Source organism: Artibeus jamaicensis, unplaced genomic scaffold (assembly GCF_021234435.1).
Source record: "Artibeus jamaicensis isolate MK-2021 breed Jamaican fruit bat unplaced genomic scaffold, CSHL_Jam_final contig_700, whole genome shotgun sequence".
Classification (NCBI taxonomy): Eukaryota; Metazoa; Chordata; class Mammalia; order Chiroptera; family Phyllostomidae; genus Artibeus; species Artibeus jamaicensis.
The window spans coordinates 1,504,782-1,520,954 of NW_026521930.1; the positions used below are offsets into that span (position 1 = coordinate 1,504,782).

Genomic DNA, 16,173 nt, shown 5'->3' on the forward strand with positions numbered 1-16,173 from the left:
TGAACACTAACATACACACAAAAAACATATCTTACAGACATGCAGAATAAAAAAATCCAGAAACTGTGTGATTGACATTTATATGAACTTCAAGAGTAGGCAAGACCAATCTAGGATCTTAGTTTTAAAAAAGGAAGGAAATACACATGCTGCAACATGAGTGAAACTTGATAGCATTATTTGCAGTGAAATGATCTCCTCCCCCATTCATCTGTTGAAGCCCCTTCTCCAATGTGTTGATGAGGGTATTATGAAGGCTGTATCTTTAGGAAATAATTAGGTTCAGATGAGGTCATGAGGGTGGAGACCCTATGATGAGATTGATGCCCTTATTTTAAAATAAAAACACCAAAGAGACACCAGGTCTTCTCTGACTCTTTTTCCAAAGTAAGGCCATGTGAGGATGTGACCAGAAAGAGAGGTCTCATCAAGAACCTGACCATACTGACATCCTGATCTTAAATTCTGGCCTCCAGACAATGAAAAACAAATGTTTATTGTTTAAGTCACCCAGTCTGTGGTAAGTTGTTCCAGCAGCCCGAACTCACTAAAACTACCAATCACACACACAAAATAAATCCTGTGTGATTTAACTCACATAAATTACCTAGAGTAGTCAAATTCATAGAGACAAATGGAAAGGTGGTTGCCAAAGACTGGGGGCAGTGAAAAATGGGGGTATTGTTTAATGGGTAGAGTTTCAGTTTTACAAGATGAAAAGAATTCTGGATATGGCTTGCACAACAATGTGAGTACTTAACAGAACAGTACTTAAATTAACCACAGTGAGATGTTATCTCACACCTGTTAGAATGGCTGTCATCAAAAATAAAAGAACTAAAAAGCATTGATGAGAATGTGGAGTAAAGGGAACTCTCATGCACTGTTGAAGGGAATGTAAATTGGTTCAGCCATTATGAAAACAGTATGGAGGTTCTTAAATAAATTAAAAATAGAACTACCTTATGATCCAGGAATCCCACTTCTGGGAATATATATGAAGGAAATGAAATCATTATCTGGAAGAGATATCTGCACCCCCACGTTCACTGCAGCATTATTTACAATAGCCAAGATATGGAAGGAACCTAAGTGTCCAGCAATGGATGAATGGATAAATAAAATGTGGTACATGTGTACACATTTACATGTGTAAATGGCATATTAGTCAGCCATAAAAAGAAGGAAATCCTGCCATTTTTGATAACATGGATGGACCTTGAGGGTATTATATTGAGTGAAATAAGTCAACAAATACTGTATGATCTCACTTATATGTGGAATCTAAAAAAGCCAAACTTGTAGAAACAGAGAATTGATTAGTGGTTGCCAGGGGCTGGGAGGATTGGGGGGCGGTTGCTGAGTGAGATGGATGAAGGCAGTCAAAGGAACAAACTTCCAGTTATAAGATAAATCAATTCTGGGGATGTAATGTATATGCTATGGTTAACAATACTATATTGAGTGTTTGAAAGATGGTAAGAGAGCAGATCTTAAAAGTTCTCATCAAAAGAAAAAAATTGCAAGCCTGTGAGGTGAGTAATATTAACTAAACTTATTGTGGTAATCATTTTGCAATATATGCACATATCAAATAATTACACTGTACATCTTAAAGTAATACAATGTTTTAGTCAGTTATGTCCCAATAAAACTGCTTAAGATGATAAATTTTGTTGCAAATATTTTATTACATGTTTTTGTTACAAATACCATGCTACAATTAAAAAAATTGTGTCACACATATCATTACATGTATGCACATAAGTGACATATTATGTAACATTTGATGTAAATTTTATGTTATATATATTGCCACCATTTAATTAAAAAAATAAATAAACCTTATCTATAGTGATAGAAGTTAGACAGTGTTTTCCTATGGAGGGACTGTTTCCTGGGAAAGGGTACAAGATAATTTTCTTGGGAGCTAGAACTTTTCTATATTTAGATCTGGTGGAGGTTATATAGATGTAAACATATATGAAAACATTCTACTGTAAGCTTAAGATTAATTTATCTTATCGTATATATGTTACACTGTAACAAAAAAATGAAGGGTAGTTGGCTACCTTTTCTGGTTAAGTGTTCTCAACCAGAAGTGTCCAATCCTTATGAGAATGTGTTGCCCAGGGAGCATCATAAAAAAACTACAGTGAGCTCTGGACTCAGAAGACCTGGGTTCAAGTCATAGTGCTGCCAACTTCTAATATGAAAACTTGAAAATGTTACTTACCCTCATTGTAACTCAGTTTCCTCATCTGTGTATGACATGGGAATCATACAGTAGAGACATCAACGCATAGAAAGGGGTTAGCACAGGGTCTGGTCCAATCTTCGTGTCTAAACAATAGTAGTTTTTTTAAACTACTATTTTTATTAACATAAAGTACATAAAACATAAAACTTACCATCTTAACATCCCCCATTTTAACCTGTACAGTTCAGTGTCATGAAATGCATTCACACTATTGTGTAACTATCACTACTCTCCATCTCCAGATCTCTTTTCATTTTGCAAAACTCAAACTCAGCATCCCTTTTAAGGGATAATTCCCTATTCCTCCCAAATACTGTTCCACTTTCTGTCTCTATGAACTTGAATATTTTAGATACTTCATATAAGTAGAATCATAAAAGTTTTATCTTTTTATAACTGGCTAATTTCACTTAGCATAATGTTCTTAAAGTTCATCCATGTTGTAGCATATGTAAGAATTTCCTTACTTTTAAGGATTGTATACATATACCAACTTTTGCTTATACATTCATGTATTGATGGGCACTTGGGCTGCTTCCACATTTTAACCACTGTGAATTATGCTGCTATGACATTGGTGTACAGATATCTCTTCAAGATCCTGTCTTCATCATCCTTTCATTTTCAACCTATTTATGTCTTTGGATCTAAACAGATTCTCTTGTGGACAGAATATAGTTGGATCATATTTTTAGAAATCCATTCTGTCAATTTCTGTCTTTGATTGGAGAGTTTACATTTAAAGTAACTACTGAGTCCTGGCCAGTGTGGTTCAGTGGATTGGGTTGTGGGATGGGTCCCCAGGAGGGGACATGTGAGAGGCAACTGATTGATGTTTCTCTTGTATATCTCCCTCTCTCTATCCCTCCTTTCCTTTTCTACCTCCCTCCTTTTGCTTTCTTTATGCCATCTGGCTTTTTTATTTCTAATTTCCTACATTACTGTCTTCTTTTGTGTATAGCTGATTTTTTTTGTAGAGAGACACTTTAATTACCTACCCATTTCTGTTTGTACATAGTCTATATTTTCTTTGTGGTTACCATGGGCATTACATTTAACACCCTAAAGTTTAAACATTCTAATTTGAATGTGTACTAGCTTAACCTGTATGTACAACATACCAAACTTCTTTTACACAGTTCTGTCCCCACCTCTTTCAGTAATTGATGACATCTTTATACATTATGTGTTAAAAAACATACACTAATGGGGACTTCTGGTGAAGACAGAGGTGTAGGTAGATACGCTTTGCCTCCTTGCACAACCATAAGAAGGATCACAACTAACCTCACAACAAAAAAACCACCCAGAACTGCCAGAAAATTGAACTATATGGAAGACCAACAACCAAGGATTTAAAGAAGTCATATTCATCCAGATGGGTTGGAGGGGCAGAGCTGGGGAGCTGGGCACAGAGGATGTGGTGTGCCTGTAGGGAGGTGGCTGTGGTGAGGTGGCAGCAGCAACAACAACCTGTGGAATGGGAAGTCCCATATTCACATGTGGTACATAGAAATTGGAAGGGATACTTGGGGTGTGAGTGATCCCTGCCCCAGGCCAGACTGTGCAGTCCAGGGTTCTAGTGCTGGGAAAATAAAGTCTAGTATCGTCTGGCTATAAAAACCAGTGGGGGTTGAGGTGGCAGAGGAAACTGCTGGTTTCTCAGAAGACTCCCCTTAAAGGGCCCACATGGTCCTAGAACATAGGCAAACCCACCCCCTTTGGGAACCGTCACAAGGACAACAGCTAGAAGGGTGCCAGTCACATATGGGAAGTGGTTGAAGTGACTGGAAATGGGGCAAGTGAGCAGTAAGCCTCCAGCAGCCACACAGTGGCACTGTTTCCTTTACAATCCCTCTCCCACATACAGAGCCAGAAAAAGGTGAAGTGGGTTGCCTGGCCCTGGCAAATATCTAAGGTTCTGCCCCATAGAACTTAACAAGTTCACCAAGACAAGAAGTAAAAGCAGCTCTACTTAATATGCAGAAACAAACACAGGGAGGCTGACAAATTGAGGAGACAAAGAAATATGGCTCAAATGAAAGAACAGAACAAAACACCAGAAAAAAGAACTAAACGAAATGGAGATAGCCAACCTATCAGATGCAGAGTTCAAAATACTGGTGATACAAATGCTCAGAGAGCTCACTGAGTATGGCAAAAGAATAAAGGAAGAAATGAAGGCTACACTAAGTGAAATAAAGACAAATCCACGGGGAACAAACAGCATGAATGGATGGGATACAGGGTTCAAATCAATGATTTGGAACAGAAGGAAGAAATAAAGAGCTAATCAGACAGAGTGAAGAAACAAGAATTCCAAAAAGAGAAGAGAGAATAAGAAGACTCTGGGACATCTCCAAAAGTGCCAACATTCGAATCATAGGGATGCCAGAAGGAGAAGAGAAAGAGCAAGAAATTAAAAACTTATATGAAAAAATAATGAAGGAAAACTTCCCCAAACTGGAGAAGAAAACAGTCCTGCAAGTCCAGGAAGTTGAGAGATTCTCAAAGAAGTTGGATCCAATGAGGAACACACCAAGACACACCATAATTAAATTACCCAATATTAAAGATAAGGAGAGTTCTGACCAAGATTCAGGCACAGGTAGAAACACTTCACTTCCTTACACAATCAAAAGAAGGATAATAACCAATTTAAACACAACAAACAACCAGAACTGTCAGAAAAATCATACTGCATGGATCTCTGACAACCAAGGAGTTAAAGAAACAACCATCCAGAATGGTAGGAGGGGCAGAGATTGGTAGCAAGGTGGAGAGGACCAGTCGCAAGGCAGTGGACCGCATGGACAAGGCGGGGTGGTTGACTGGAAAACTAAAGACTCAAAAGCTCTAGCTTTAAAATATTGTGGTGGTTGCAAAGGGAGGAGGAACTCACAGTCTCACAGGAGAGTTCATTGGAAAATGGGGCTGGAGTGGAGCAAGCAAGCAACATTGTTCCCTCCCTGACCCCTTCCCCATAGAGAGCACCACAACACAACAAAGAGGGTTGCTTCTCCCTGAGACAAAGAAATATAGCTCACATAAAAGGACAGATCAAAACTCCAGAAAAAGAGCTAAGTGACGAGGAGATAGCCTATGTGATGCAGAATTCAAAACACTGATAACCAGGATGCTCATAGAATTGATTGAGTCAGTTGCAAAATGAAGGAAGAAATGAAGGCTATACATAGTGAAATAAAAGAAAATATACAGGGAACCAACAATGAAGGAAAGGAAACCTGGACTCGAAGAAACAATTTGGAGGAAAAGAAAGAAATAAACACTCATCAGAACAGAATGAAGAAACAAGAATTCAAAAACAAAATGAGGAAAGGCTTAGGAACCTCTGGGACAACTTTAAACGTTCCAACATCAGAGTAATAGGGGTGTCAGAAGGAGAAGAGGAAGAGCCAGGAATTGAAAACTTATTTGAACAAATAATAAAGGAAAACTTCCCCAATCTGGCGAAGGAAATAGACTTCCAGGAAGTCTAGAAAACCCAGAGTGCCAAAGAAGTTAAACCCAAGGAGGAACACACCAAGGCACATCATAATTAAGTTACCCAAGATTAAAAATCAGAAGAGAATTTTAAAAAGCAGTAAGAAGAAAGGAGAGAGTTACGTACAAAGGAGTTCCCATGAGACTATCAGCTGATTTCTCAAAACACCCCCCAAAAACCTTATAGGCAAAAAGGGGCTGGAAAAAGTATTTGAAGTTATGAAAGGCAAACACCTACATCCAAGATTACTCTATCTAGCAAAGCTATCATTTAGAATGGAAGGGCAGATAAAGTGCTTCCCAGATAAGGTCAAGTTAAAGAAGTTCATTCTCTCCGAGCCATTATCATATGAAATGATAAAGGAACTTATCTAAGAAAAGAAGATCAAAAACCATGAACAGTAAAATGATAGCGAACTCATAACTATAACAATGAACCTAAAAAATAAAAACTAAGCAAATAACTAGAACAGAAAGAGAATCACAGAAATGGAGATCACATGGAGGGTTTTCAGTGGGGAGGAGGAGGGGGAATGGGGGGGAAAGGTACAGTGAATAAGAAGCATAATTGGTAGGCATAAATAGACAGGGGGAGATTAAGAATAGTATAAGAAATGGAGAAGCCAAAGAATTTATATGCACAACCCATGGGCATGAACTAAGTTGGGGGAAAAGATGCTGGAGGGTGGGTGGGTGCAGGGTGGAGGAGGTTAAAGGGGAGAAAAATTTGGTACAACTGTAATAGCATAATCAATAAAATATAAAAATAATTTTAAAAAATCGTAAGGGAGAAATTAAGATATTTCTAGATAAAAGTTAGGGACTGCTTAGGCTGGGATGCTTAGTGGGTTGGAACATCGTCCTGTTCACCAAAGTGTTGTGGGTTTGTTTTCTCATCTGGACACATACCTAGGTTGCATGTTCGATCCCTAGTCAGAGTGCATAGGGAAAGCAACGGACCATTCGATGTTTCTCTCTCTCTCCTGCCTCTTGCTATTCAAACTCAGAAACTAGATAGAATTTTTTTTCAGATAGTGCACAAATATAACCAGCATTTATGAAGATGGGTCAGGAATAAATGATATTGAGGAAATATTGACTAGATCTCCCTTCCCAATTAGCCCATTTTACTGTTGAGGAAACTGAGTCTCTTTGTGGAGGGGATGCACAGAGGGTAGGGGGTTCTCTTCTAATTTGCTAAGCAAGGCCAAGAATTCTCTCCGTGGTGAAGATATATATGTGTGCGTGTGTGTGTATCTATCTATCTATATTTTTTTCCTAAAGATTGCCCCTCCCCTACCTCTGCAGTACATGTAGGTGCGTGTCGAGCCACAGGCCTTCTAGAAATGAGTGACATTTCTCACAAATGAGCGGGAACCTATCCCTCTGGGAGACCTGTGGAGAATGACCAATGGGATGGTTAGGGAGTGTGGGTAGGTGGATGCATACCTGTCTCTTAAGAGGTTGGGGTGGAATCCATTGCATCTCCCCCTACCCACCCCCATTCCCAGCCGCCTTCGGTCCTTCTACGCTTTCTCTCCGCTGGTAGTGCCCAAGTTACTCATCTCCTTAATTCCACCCGAGGCCTAGGATGAGTTAGGGGCAAGGCTGGAATCTGAAGACCGAAGAGCTGCATCTGTGAAAGCTTCCCCCAGTGGCCCGCGGCCACAGGATGCCAATATGTAAAGCAGCCAGTGGGCGGGGCCTGCGCGCGATGCAAATGAGGGGGCGTGTCATCCCTGGCTCCTCCTCCCACCCCCGCAGCTGGGGCCAGCGGTGCCGAGCGCAGCTGGACGAGTGGTGGCAGCTGGGCGAGTGACAGCCGCAGCTAGGCGCGCCAGGCGGCCAGAGCTGCGCAGGGACGCGCCCCGGCTCCGCGGAACCAGCTGCCGCCTTCTTCGAGACTCCCAGCCGCAGCCGGAGCCCCACGCCCCGGGCTATCCATCGTGGGCTCCCGCGCCCCGCGCGCAAGATGGCTGACCCGGCTGCGGGGCCGCCGCCGGCGGAGGGCGAGGAGAGCACCGTGCGCTTCGCCCGCAAAGGCGCCCTTCGGCAGAAGAACGTGCATGAGGTGAAGAACCACAAATTCACCGCCCGCTTCTTCAAGCAGCCCACCTTCTGCAGCCACTGCACCGACTTCATCTGGTGAGGGCGCGCGCAGGGCGCCTTCTCGGTCCGAGGGCAGCACTGCGGATGGGGACCCCCTGCGACCCCGGAGGGACGACAGCCTAGCCGACCCTGTGTCCCGGTTATCCCACTTCCACCCTCTGGCCAGTTTCCCCGGTGGCAGCCTCTGCCCGGGCTCCAGACGGACGGCCGCCGGGCGCCTGCTGCCCTCTCGCTCCCTGGTGCCTCTGGAGCACCCGGGGCCGCTCAGAGCTTGGGGTCTGTTCCTCCGTGGGATTGCCCTCTCGCCCTGGGTTCCCTATGCCGTTGCCTCCTTCCGGGCCGCACCTCCACCCCTCCTTTCCGGGGGCAGAGCCCTGAGCAGCCTCTATCTCCCTGCGGGCTTGGGGCATCCTTTTCTTCTCCGGTGTCTCCAGCCTGGGGCTGCTCCCTGTGCTATCTCTCATTGCCTTGCGTGTCCCCAAGGGCCTGGGTTCCCCTTTCCACTTCCTAGACCTTCCCCCTCACATATCTGCGGGCCACTTTCTCCCCGCTGCCCTTTTAGGCATGGGGAGCCTGTTTTCCCTTCCCAGGCCCACTGGGAACACCGCCACCGCGGGGACTCATCTTGGCGCTCCTCGTGCCTTTATCTCTTCTCCCGAGGTACTCGGGTATCTTTGGGAGCAGTTCTCCCGCCTACCCTCCGCTTCCCCCGCCCCACCATGGACACGCCACCTGGTGGTCGCAGCCTCCTGTCTTCTGCTTTCTGAGGGGAGGTGGGGGGATACCATCGAGCTCCCCCTCCCCCCTCCCTGTCTCCTTCACAGGCGGAAGGCTGGGGCACCGGTCTGTGGTTGGGAGGTTGCACCTGGGGTAGAGGGGCAGGGGAAAGGGGGTTGACCTTGGTGGCTGGGTTCCTCCAGCTGCCTGACTTGCTTCTTTCTGCCTTTGCAGGGGCTTCGGGAAGCAAGGATTCCAGTGCCAAGGTAGGCTGTGGGGCTCTGGGGATGCTTTTTTAAAGAAGAGGTAGTGAAAAATACTTTCTTAGAAATGACTGAGTTAGGCGGAGAGTGAAGGAATTACGTTTGTCAGAGTGACTTCCCAAGCCAGGATTCATCACCGCGGAAGGGTACTTTTTTTTTTTTAATTTTTTTAATTTATTTTTTTAAATTGATTATGCTGTTACAATTGTTCTATTCCCCCCTTCATTCCCCTCCACCCTGCCCTCCCATCCCCACCATTACCCCCCTTTAGTTTACGTCCATGTGTCTCAAGTCCTTTAGGTTCTATATTTCCCATGCTATTCTTGCCCCCCACCCCCATCTATTTTCTATCTACTGTCTATGCTACTTATTTTCTGTACCTTCTCCCCCCATCTCCTCCTCCCACTCCCCTGTTGCTAACCCTCCTTGAGATCTTCATTTCTATGTTTCCACTCCTGATCTAGCTGTTCTTTTAGTTTGCTTTCGTTTTAGGTGTGGTTGTTAATAACTGTGAGCTTGTTGTCCTTTCACTGTTCATGTTTCTTTAACTTCTTTTTCTTAGATAAGTCCCTTTAACATTTCATATAATAAGGGCTTGGTGATGATGAACTCCTTGAATTTGATCTTATCTGAGAAGCACCTTATCTGTCCTTCCATTCTAAATGAAAGTTTTGCTGCATAGAGCAATCTTGGTTGTAGGTCTTTGGATTTCATGACTTGGAATATTTCTTTCCAGCCCCTTCTTGCCTGTAAGGTCTCTTTTGAGAAATCTGCTGACAGTCTGATGGGGACTCCTTTGTAGGTGATTGTCCCCTTAGCTCTTGCTGCTTCTAGGGTTCTCTCCTTCATTTTAGTTTTGGCTAATGTAATTATGATATGCCTTGGTGTGTTTCTTCTTGAGTCCAACTTTTTTGGTACTCTCTGAGCTTCTTGGATTTCTTGGAAGTCTATTTCCTTTGCCAGATTGGGGAAATTTTCTTTTATTATTTGTTCAAATAATTTTTCCACTGGTGGTTGTGTCTTTCCCCCCTTCTGGTACCCCTATAATTCGGATATTGGAGCGTTTAAAGATGTCCTGGAGGTTCCTAAGACTCTCCTCATTTCTTTGAATTCTTGCTCCTTGACTCTTTTCTGTTTGGCCATTATTTGCTTTCTTCTGGTCCACTCCATTGATTTGAGTCCCAGTTTCCTTTTCATCTCTATGGGTTTCCTGTGGAATTCCATTCATTTCCCTTAGTTTAGCCTTCATATGTTTGTCTAATTTGTGGCTATAATCAACCAGATCTGTGAGGATCCTGATGATCAGTGTTTTAAACTGTGCGTCTGAGAGTTTTGCTATTTCTTCGTCGCTTAGATTTATCTCTGGGGCTTTGAGGTCTTCCTGCGACATTTTTGGTCTGTTCTGGCCCTTTAAATGTGAGAAGCGGCGCCTTGGACTCCCAGGTCGCTGGGTTGTGACGCGGTATGTGGGGGCGTGGTCAGAGCGGGAAATGGCGGCGCCCTCTACTGCCGAGTGCCACGGGGACCGCCGGGGCCCCGGTCCAACAACCCACTCCCTCGCCTGTCCGCTCGCCCGCAAATAGGCAACCGCAGTCAACACGCAGCACCGCCTCCCCACTGTCTCCTCAGCAGTCGCTTACCCGGTGGGTTGCTCGGTCGCTCACTAGATCCAATCCTGCGTTTGGAACCCATGTGTCTGGATTCGTGCGTCTGGATTCCGCGCCTGGGTCCGTCCGACCGGAGTCCTCCTGTGCAACCCCTTATGAGACGCCGGTTTCGCCCCTTACCAGTCGGGCTGAAGAATTTGTTGTTAACGGACTTCCGAAAAGTTCAATTTTCCGTGTTCTGGTTGTGTTTTCTGATGCTAATATTTAGTTGTCCCTAAACTTGGTTGTGTGAGAAGGCACGGCACATCCACCTATACCTCCATCTTGGCGGAAGTCTAGTATGTTTCTAATCTTGAGGGGAAATATGCCATGTCCTCTCAGACTTACTCCCAGTAGCGTTCCTCATGCACCTGTTTGCCGGAAGGGTACTTTTAATGGGTATATTTATATGTAGCAGGTGATGTTCCATCCAGGAAAGGCCAGTGGTGCTGCAAGGCCTTACGTGCAAAGGAGTGTATCCCCTCCCACCCCCTTCTCCCTTCTCAGTACCAGGAAATTTAAAATGAGTTTCTTGAACCTACCCTGCCTGATCAGTCCTGCTCCTGGAGGACCCCTCCTCCCTAATTGTGGCCCACTTGCCCTTCCTCATCTGACAGAGTGAGGTTCTACCTTTTTTCCTCCCTCACAGAAGTCTCTGCAGGTTACTTCCACCTCTGCAGATGTAGTCCCATTGTCCTCTGGTGATGGCGATTGTCCTCTGGGTTTCCTGAAAGAGGTGGTTCCACATGGGATGCCTCTCAGATCTTGGTTTAAGTTGCCTCTTCTATCTTCTGGCTAGATATGGAAGGGCTCCAAGTGGGTCCTTGCATCTGGTATGAGATCCTTGACCCAAGCAAAGGAGGCCCAACTTTACGGTGTCTTTTTTTTTTATTGATTATGCCATTACATTTGTTCTATTCCCCCCGCTCCGTTCCCCTCTACCCTGCACACCCCTCCCCCACCATTTCTGCCCCTTTAGTTCATGAACACGTGTCTCAAGTTCTTTAGATTCTGTATTTCCCATACTATTCTTGCCCTCCTCCCTATCTATTTTCTACCTACCATCTATGCTACTTATTTTCTGTACCTTCTCCCTCCTTCTCCCCCATCCCCACTCCCCCTGTTGCTAATCCTCCACGTGATCTTCATTTCTATGGTTCACTCCTGATCTAGCTGTCCTCTTAATTTGCTTTTGTTTTAGGTGTGGTTGTTGATAACTGTGAGTTTGATGTCCTTTCACTGTTCATCTTTTTTATCTTCTTTTTCTTAGATAAGTCCCTTTAACATTTCATATAATAAGGGCTTGGTGATGATGAACTCCTTGAATTTGATCTTATCTGAGAAGCACTTTATCTGTCCTTCCATTCTAAATGAAAGTTTTGCTGGATAGAGCAATCTTGGTTGTAGGTCTTTGGTTTTCATGACTTGGAATACTTCTTTCCAGCCCCTTCTTGCCTGTAAGGTCTCTTTTGAGAAATCCACTGACAGTCTGATGGGAACTCCTTTGTAGGTGACTGTCCCCTTATCTCTTGCTGCTTCTAGGATTCTCTCCTTCATTTTAATCTTGGCTAATGTAATTATGATGTGCCTTGGTGTGTTCCTTCTTGGGTCCAACTTCTTTGGGACTCTCTGAGCTTCCTGGATTTCCTGGAAGTCTATTTCCTTTGCCAAAACGGGGAAGTTCTCTTTTATTATTTGTTCAAATAAGGTTTCCACTTGTGACTGTTCCTCTTCCCCTTCTGGTACCCCTATAATTCGAATGTTGGAACGGTTAAAGATGTCCTGGAGGTTCCTAAGCCTCTCCTAATTTTTTTGAATTCTTGTTTCTTCATCCTTTTCTATTTGGTCATTTTTTTCTTCCTTCTGGTCTACTTCCTTGACTTGAGTCCCAGTTTCCTTTCCATTACTACTGGTTTTCTGTGCATTACCATTCATTTCAATTAGTTTAGCCTTCATATGTTCCTCTAATTTGTGACTAAAATCAACCAGTTCTGTGAGTATCCTGATCACCAGTGTTTTGAACTGTGCATCTGAAAGTTTGGCTATTTCTTCATCTTAGATTTATGGGCTCTGGGGCTCTGAGTTGTTCTTGAGCCATGTTTTTATCTGTTTGTGCCTGTTACGTATGAGGAGCGGAGCCTTAGTTGTTCACCAGGGTGGGGCCAGCCAGGTCGCTGGTTTGTGACACTGCTGCATGTGGGGGTGGGGTCAGAGAGGGAGCAATGGCAGTCCTCTCCGCTCTCCCAGTCTGTCCCACCGCTCACCCCCACCTGTTTATCTGAGCGGAAATGTGAGAGCCCGCCGCCCTGCGCCGTGCTGTCTCAATGCTTGCCTCTTCACTTGTCTATCTGCACGCAAATGCTGGACTGACCGCAGACAGCCAGCCGCACCTCTTCCCTGTGTCTGCCAGTAGCTAGCCTGCACCTGGGATCCGTGCCTTCGACCGCCTGTGCACCACCCCTGTTGGGGATCTTTTTGGCCAACCCACTCTGTTGCTAGTTTCACCTCTCTTACCGGTTTAGCTGAGCATTTCGTTGTTTTCAGACTCCGTATTGTCGATTTTCTGTGTAGTTTGGTTGTGTTTATTGTTGTTAAAACTTTGTTGTTTTTAGATTTGGTTGTGCGAGGACGCAAGGTGTTTCCACCTACACCTCCATCTTGGTGGAAGTTCCTTCACGGTGTCTTTTAATCATGTATGAGGTGGCCTTAGTGGTCTCTGGCTGCAAATTTGCTCTTTAGGGCCAAATCACCTGTTGCTGTGTTGAGCCCTTAGGGTGTCAAACGTGTTTTAGAATTTATTTTTTTATTTAAAAATTGTTGTTGTATTTTTCATTCCCATCTAGCCCTGCTATGCCCCCCTGCTGCCCCCACCCCACATTTTTAAAATTTAGTATGAACATTTTGGAACTGGGAGATTTCACATACATGTCTGAATTTCCACCTTCAAGTGGGCTGAGAATTGGCCCTACTTTCTAGTTGGAACAGTCATTGGAGTTGGTAGTGGCTATTTGCACAGAGGGTTGTACACTCACCACTTTGTCTCCGTCAACCATGCAGGCTTCAGTCATTGCTGGCCTCTTCAGGCATTTGAGTTGGTAACTTCTGGTCTGGAAGGACAACCCTCCTCTCCCAAATTTTAGGCTAGGTTGGTTGAATTTGGTGAGGAATATCACATTTCTGAGGTGTGTTTTAGGCGCACATTCACTGCCCTGGTGAGCTGGTTTTACACCAGGAGAAGAAAGCATTTAAGTGTAAAGAGCCAGAGATGTGACTTGATCAGATTGGCAGTTCTGTTGTAGCACCTCCACCCTCCAGGAAAAAGTAAAGTGAGTGCCATTGACAGTTGCACAGAATGCTGTCTTCTGAGACTTCTGTGTCCTCTCACCTGGGATCTGGGGCATGGCCAGCTCAGTCCCAACCCTTGTAGACCCACCAAGCCTCTCTGACAAGACTTTCACACACTGCACTTGAGGACTTCCTGAATCCCAACACTGAGGGACCGGTGCAAATATCAACCATGCAGTTGGGTTGTTTCCTAGAACTTTGACTCCTCAAGCAGAATACCCATGGTGTCTTGGTGCCAGAATGCGTAGAAGATCTTTGGGGTTACTGTTCATTTCCATGAGTTGGTTTCTGTCTTTGTCTCATGCTGAGGTCATGGGTGACTTTGAAACATTTTTACTGCTACTATCCTGTCCTGCCTGCTCTGTAGTTATTAATCATTGGGAAGGTCACTTTAGAATGTGCAGGTGATGACACATCTGAAGCAGGATAAAATGGAAGTTTCTGGTGTGGTGAGAGTGAAGGAAAATTAAGGTTTTTAATGAAATATGGCTATTTTTGAGTAGGAGTGGCTATTTTTTTATTTTCGTTGCCCGTTTTTGTCCTCTCCCTGAGAAGCAGCATAGAGGAGTGGGCATGTGCACAGGCTGTCAGGCAGGTCACTGTGAGTTTGAATCCCAACCACGTTATTTAGCTTGTTTGTACCTCAGGTTCTTCATCTACAGAATGAGTCCAATAACAGTATCTACCTTAACAAGTTCCTGAGAGGCTCAAAATAGTTACAATATATAAGACACTTGAAGCAGAGCTTAGACATAGTAAGCACTTGGAAAATGTAAGCTTTTATGGTTGTTCCCAAATGACCCCAGTGGTGGGACAGCTGGTGTGAGAGAAGACTGGCTCTGCAGGGGTTGCTCTGTTGTGGGACCAGCATGCCAGGTGAGCATCAGAATGCTGGTGTGAGCATCTGGTGGCCCTGTGTCACTATTTTGGCAGTGTATTCCATTTGGGCTGGAGATAGAAGAAGCCAGAGAAGGGCTGGGGCCAACTGGCAGCCCATGACATTGAGATGCTTAGGATGGGGACATCCAGGAAGGAGGAAGATTATTCTCAGATATGCTCAGAGTTACCTGGGACTAATTTTGCAAACTGTAGAGGAGTTCCTTATTTGAGTATTTTTTCAGTACCACATATGTCCTCTCAAAGTCAATCTAATTAAAATGGGATTGGCAATTTATAGAAAATACATACGATTTTATTCTCACCCTGAAGTCCGGAGACCAGAGCCCAGGGCCCTAGGTTCCTTTCAGTTTTCCACTACGCCATCTCAGGACTGACAGTGATCTCATGGTACAAGACAGTAGACCATCCAGTCATCACATCCAATTTTAGTCAGCTGGAAAGGGTAAAGAAACGGCATGATCACTATGGAAGTTGCCATAAGATACTTCTGCTTCTGTGTTTTTAGCTAGAACTTAATGACATAGCCACCTTATGCTGCAGAGGAGTAAGCCATGTTCCCTGCTAAAAGCAGAGGAGTAGCCATGTTCCCTGCTAAAAGCAAGGGTGTGTATGTGAGTGGGGTGTTCCATTTCAAAAGTAGAAGGGGAGAGAGGATATAATCTCTGGTGTTCTTGGCTGGGAGGTGTGTAGGATAATCATAAGGCAAGGAAACTACTGAAGCCTCTATGCTCCATTGTGCTATTATGGAAACTGGGGATGCTGCGATGGGGTGAGAAGATGGATGCCAAGTCTATTAACCAATGGAAGTGATGGATTTCTGCATTCTCAGGAGAGCTTAAGAACAGATTTTCTTGCTTTTGTATCATGAGAGGATAACATTTTGGATAGATTTCTCCCTTAAACATAATTTAAGGGTGTTTCTGGTGATGGGACTGGGGCTCAGAATCTTTATTATGAATCTGTTTCATTTCTGGAGTAGAAGTGGGACCCTTCGGGTAAACAAAGCAGAGTTCTCTCTAGGGCATTCTTTAGAGGAGCCTAGAAGCTACATTTGTACTTTCGTTGTAATTAAGATGAGCCTTTGGGTGGAATTAGATTCTTACTCCAATAAATTTTTGCACTTTGGAGAAGAGAGAATTTGTTTTTAAAGGAAATCACTTCAGCCCTGGCTGGTGTGGCTCAGTTAGGTAAAGTGTTGTCCCATAGTCCAAAAGGCTGTGAGTTGTATCCTCGATCAGGATGCATATGAGAAAGCAGCGAGTCAATGTTCCTCTTTCACATAGATGTTTCTCTCTTTCTCTGTCTCTCAAAGCAATAAAAAAGAAATGTCCTTGGGTGAGGATTAAAAAAACAAACAAACCTAAAAAGGCAGTCACTTAAGTAGAAATAGGGAGGTAATAAAATATGGAGATTCAAGATTCGGTATTGG

The 16,173-nt window shown here is 44.2% G+C and overlaps 1 protein-coding gene across 3 annotated transcripts in view; it reads left to right on the forward strand.

Annotated features, from left to right (window-relative positions):
- The first annotated feature begins 7,533 nt into the window (after positions 1-7,533).
- PRKCB (protein kinase C beta) overlaps positions 7,534-16,173 on the forward strand; it is a 345,649-nt gene continuing 337,009 nt past the window's right edge. For all 3 annotated transcript variants that reach the window (XR_008392698.1, XM_053671475.1, XM_053671474.1), the window contains exons 1-2: positions 7,534-7,909; positions 8,825-8,856. Coding sequence is in view for 2 of the 3 variants with exons in the window: in XM_053671475.1 (XP_053527450.1) it covers positions 7,737-7,909; positions 8,825-8,856 (205 nt within the window). In the remaining variant the exon portion in view is untranslated. The remainder of the gene's footprint in view (positions 7,910-8,824; positions 8,857-16,173) is intronic.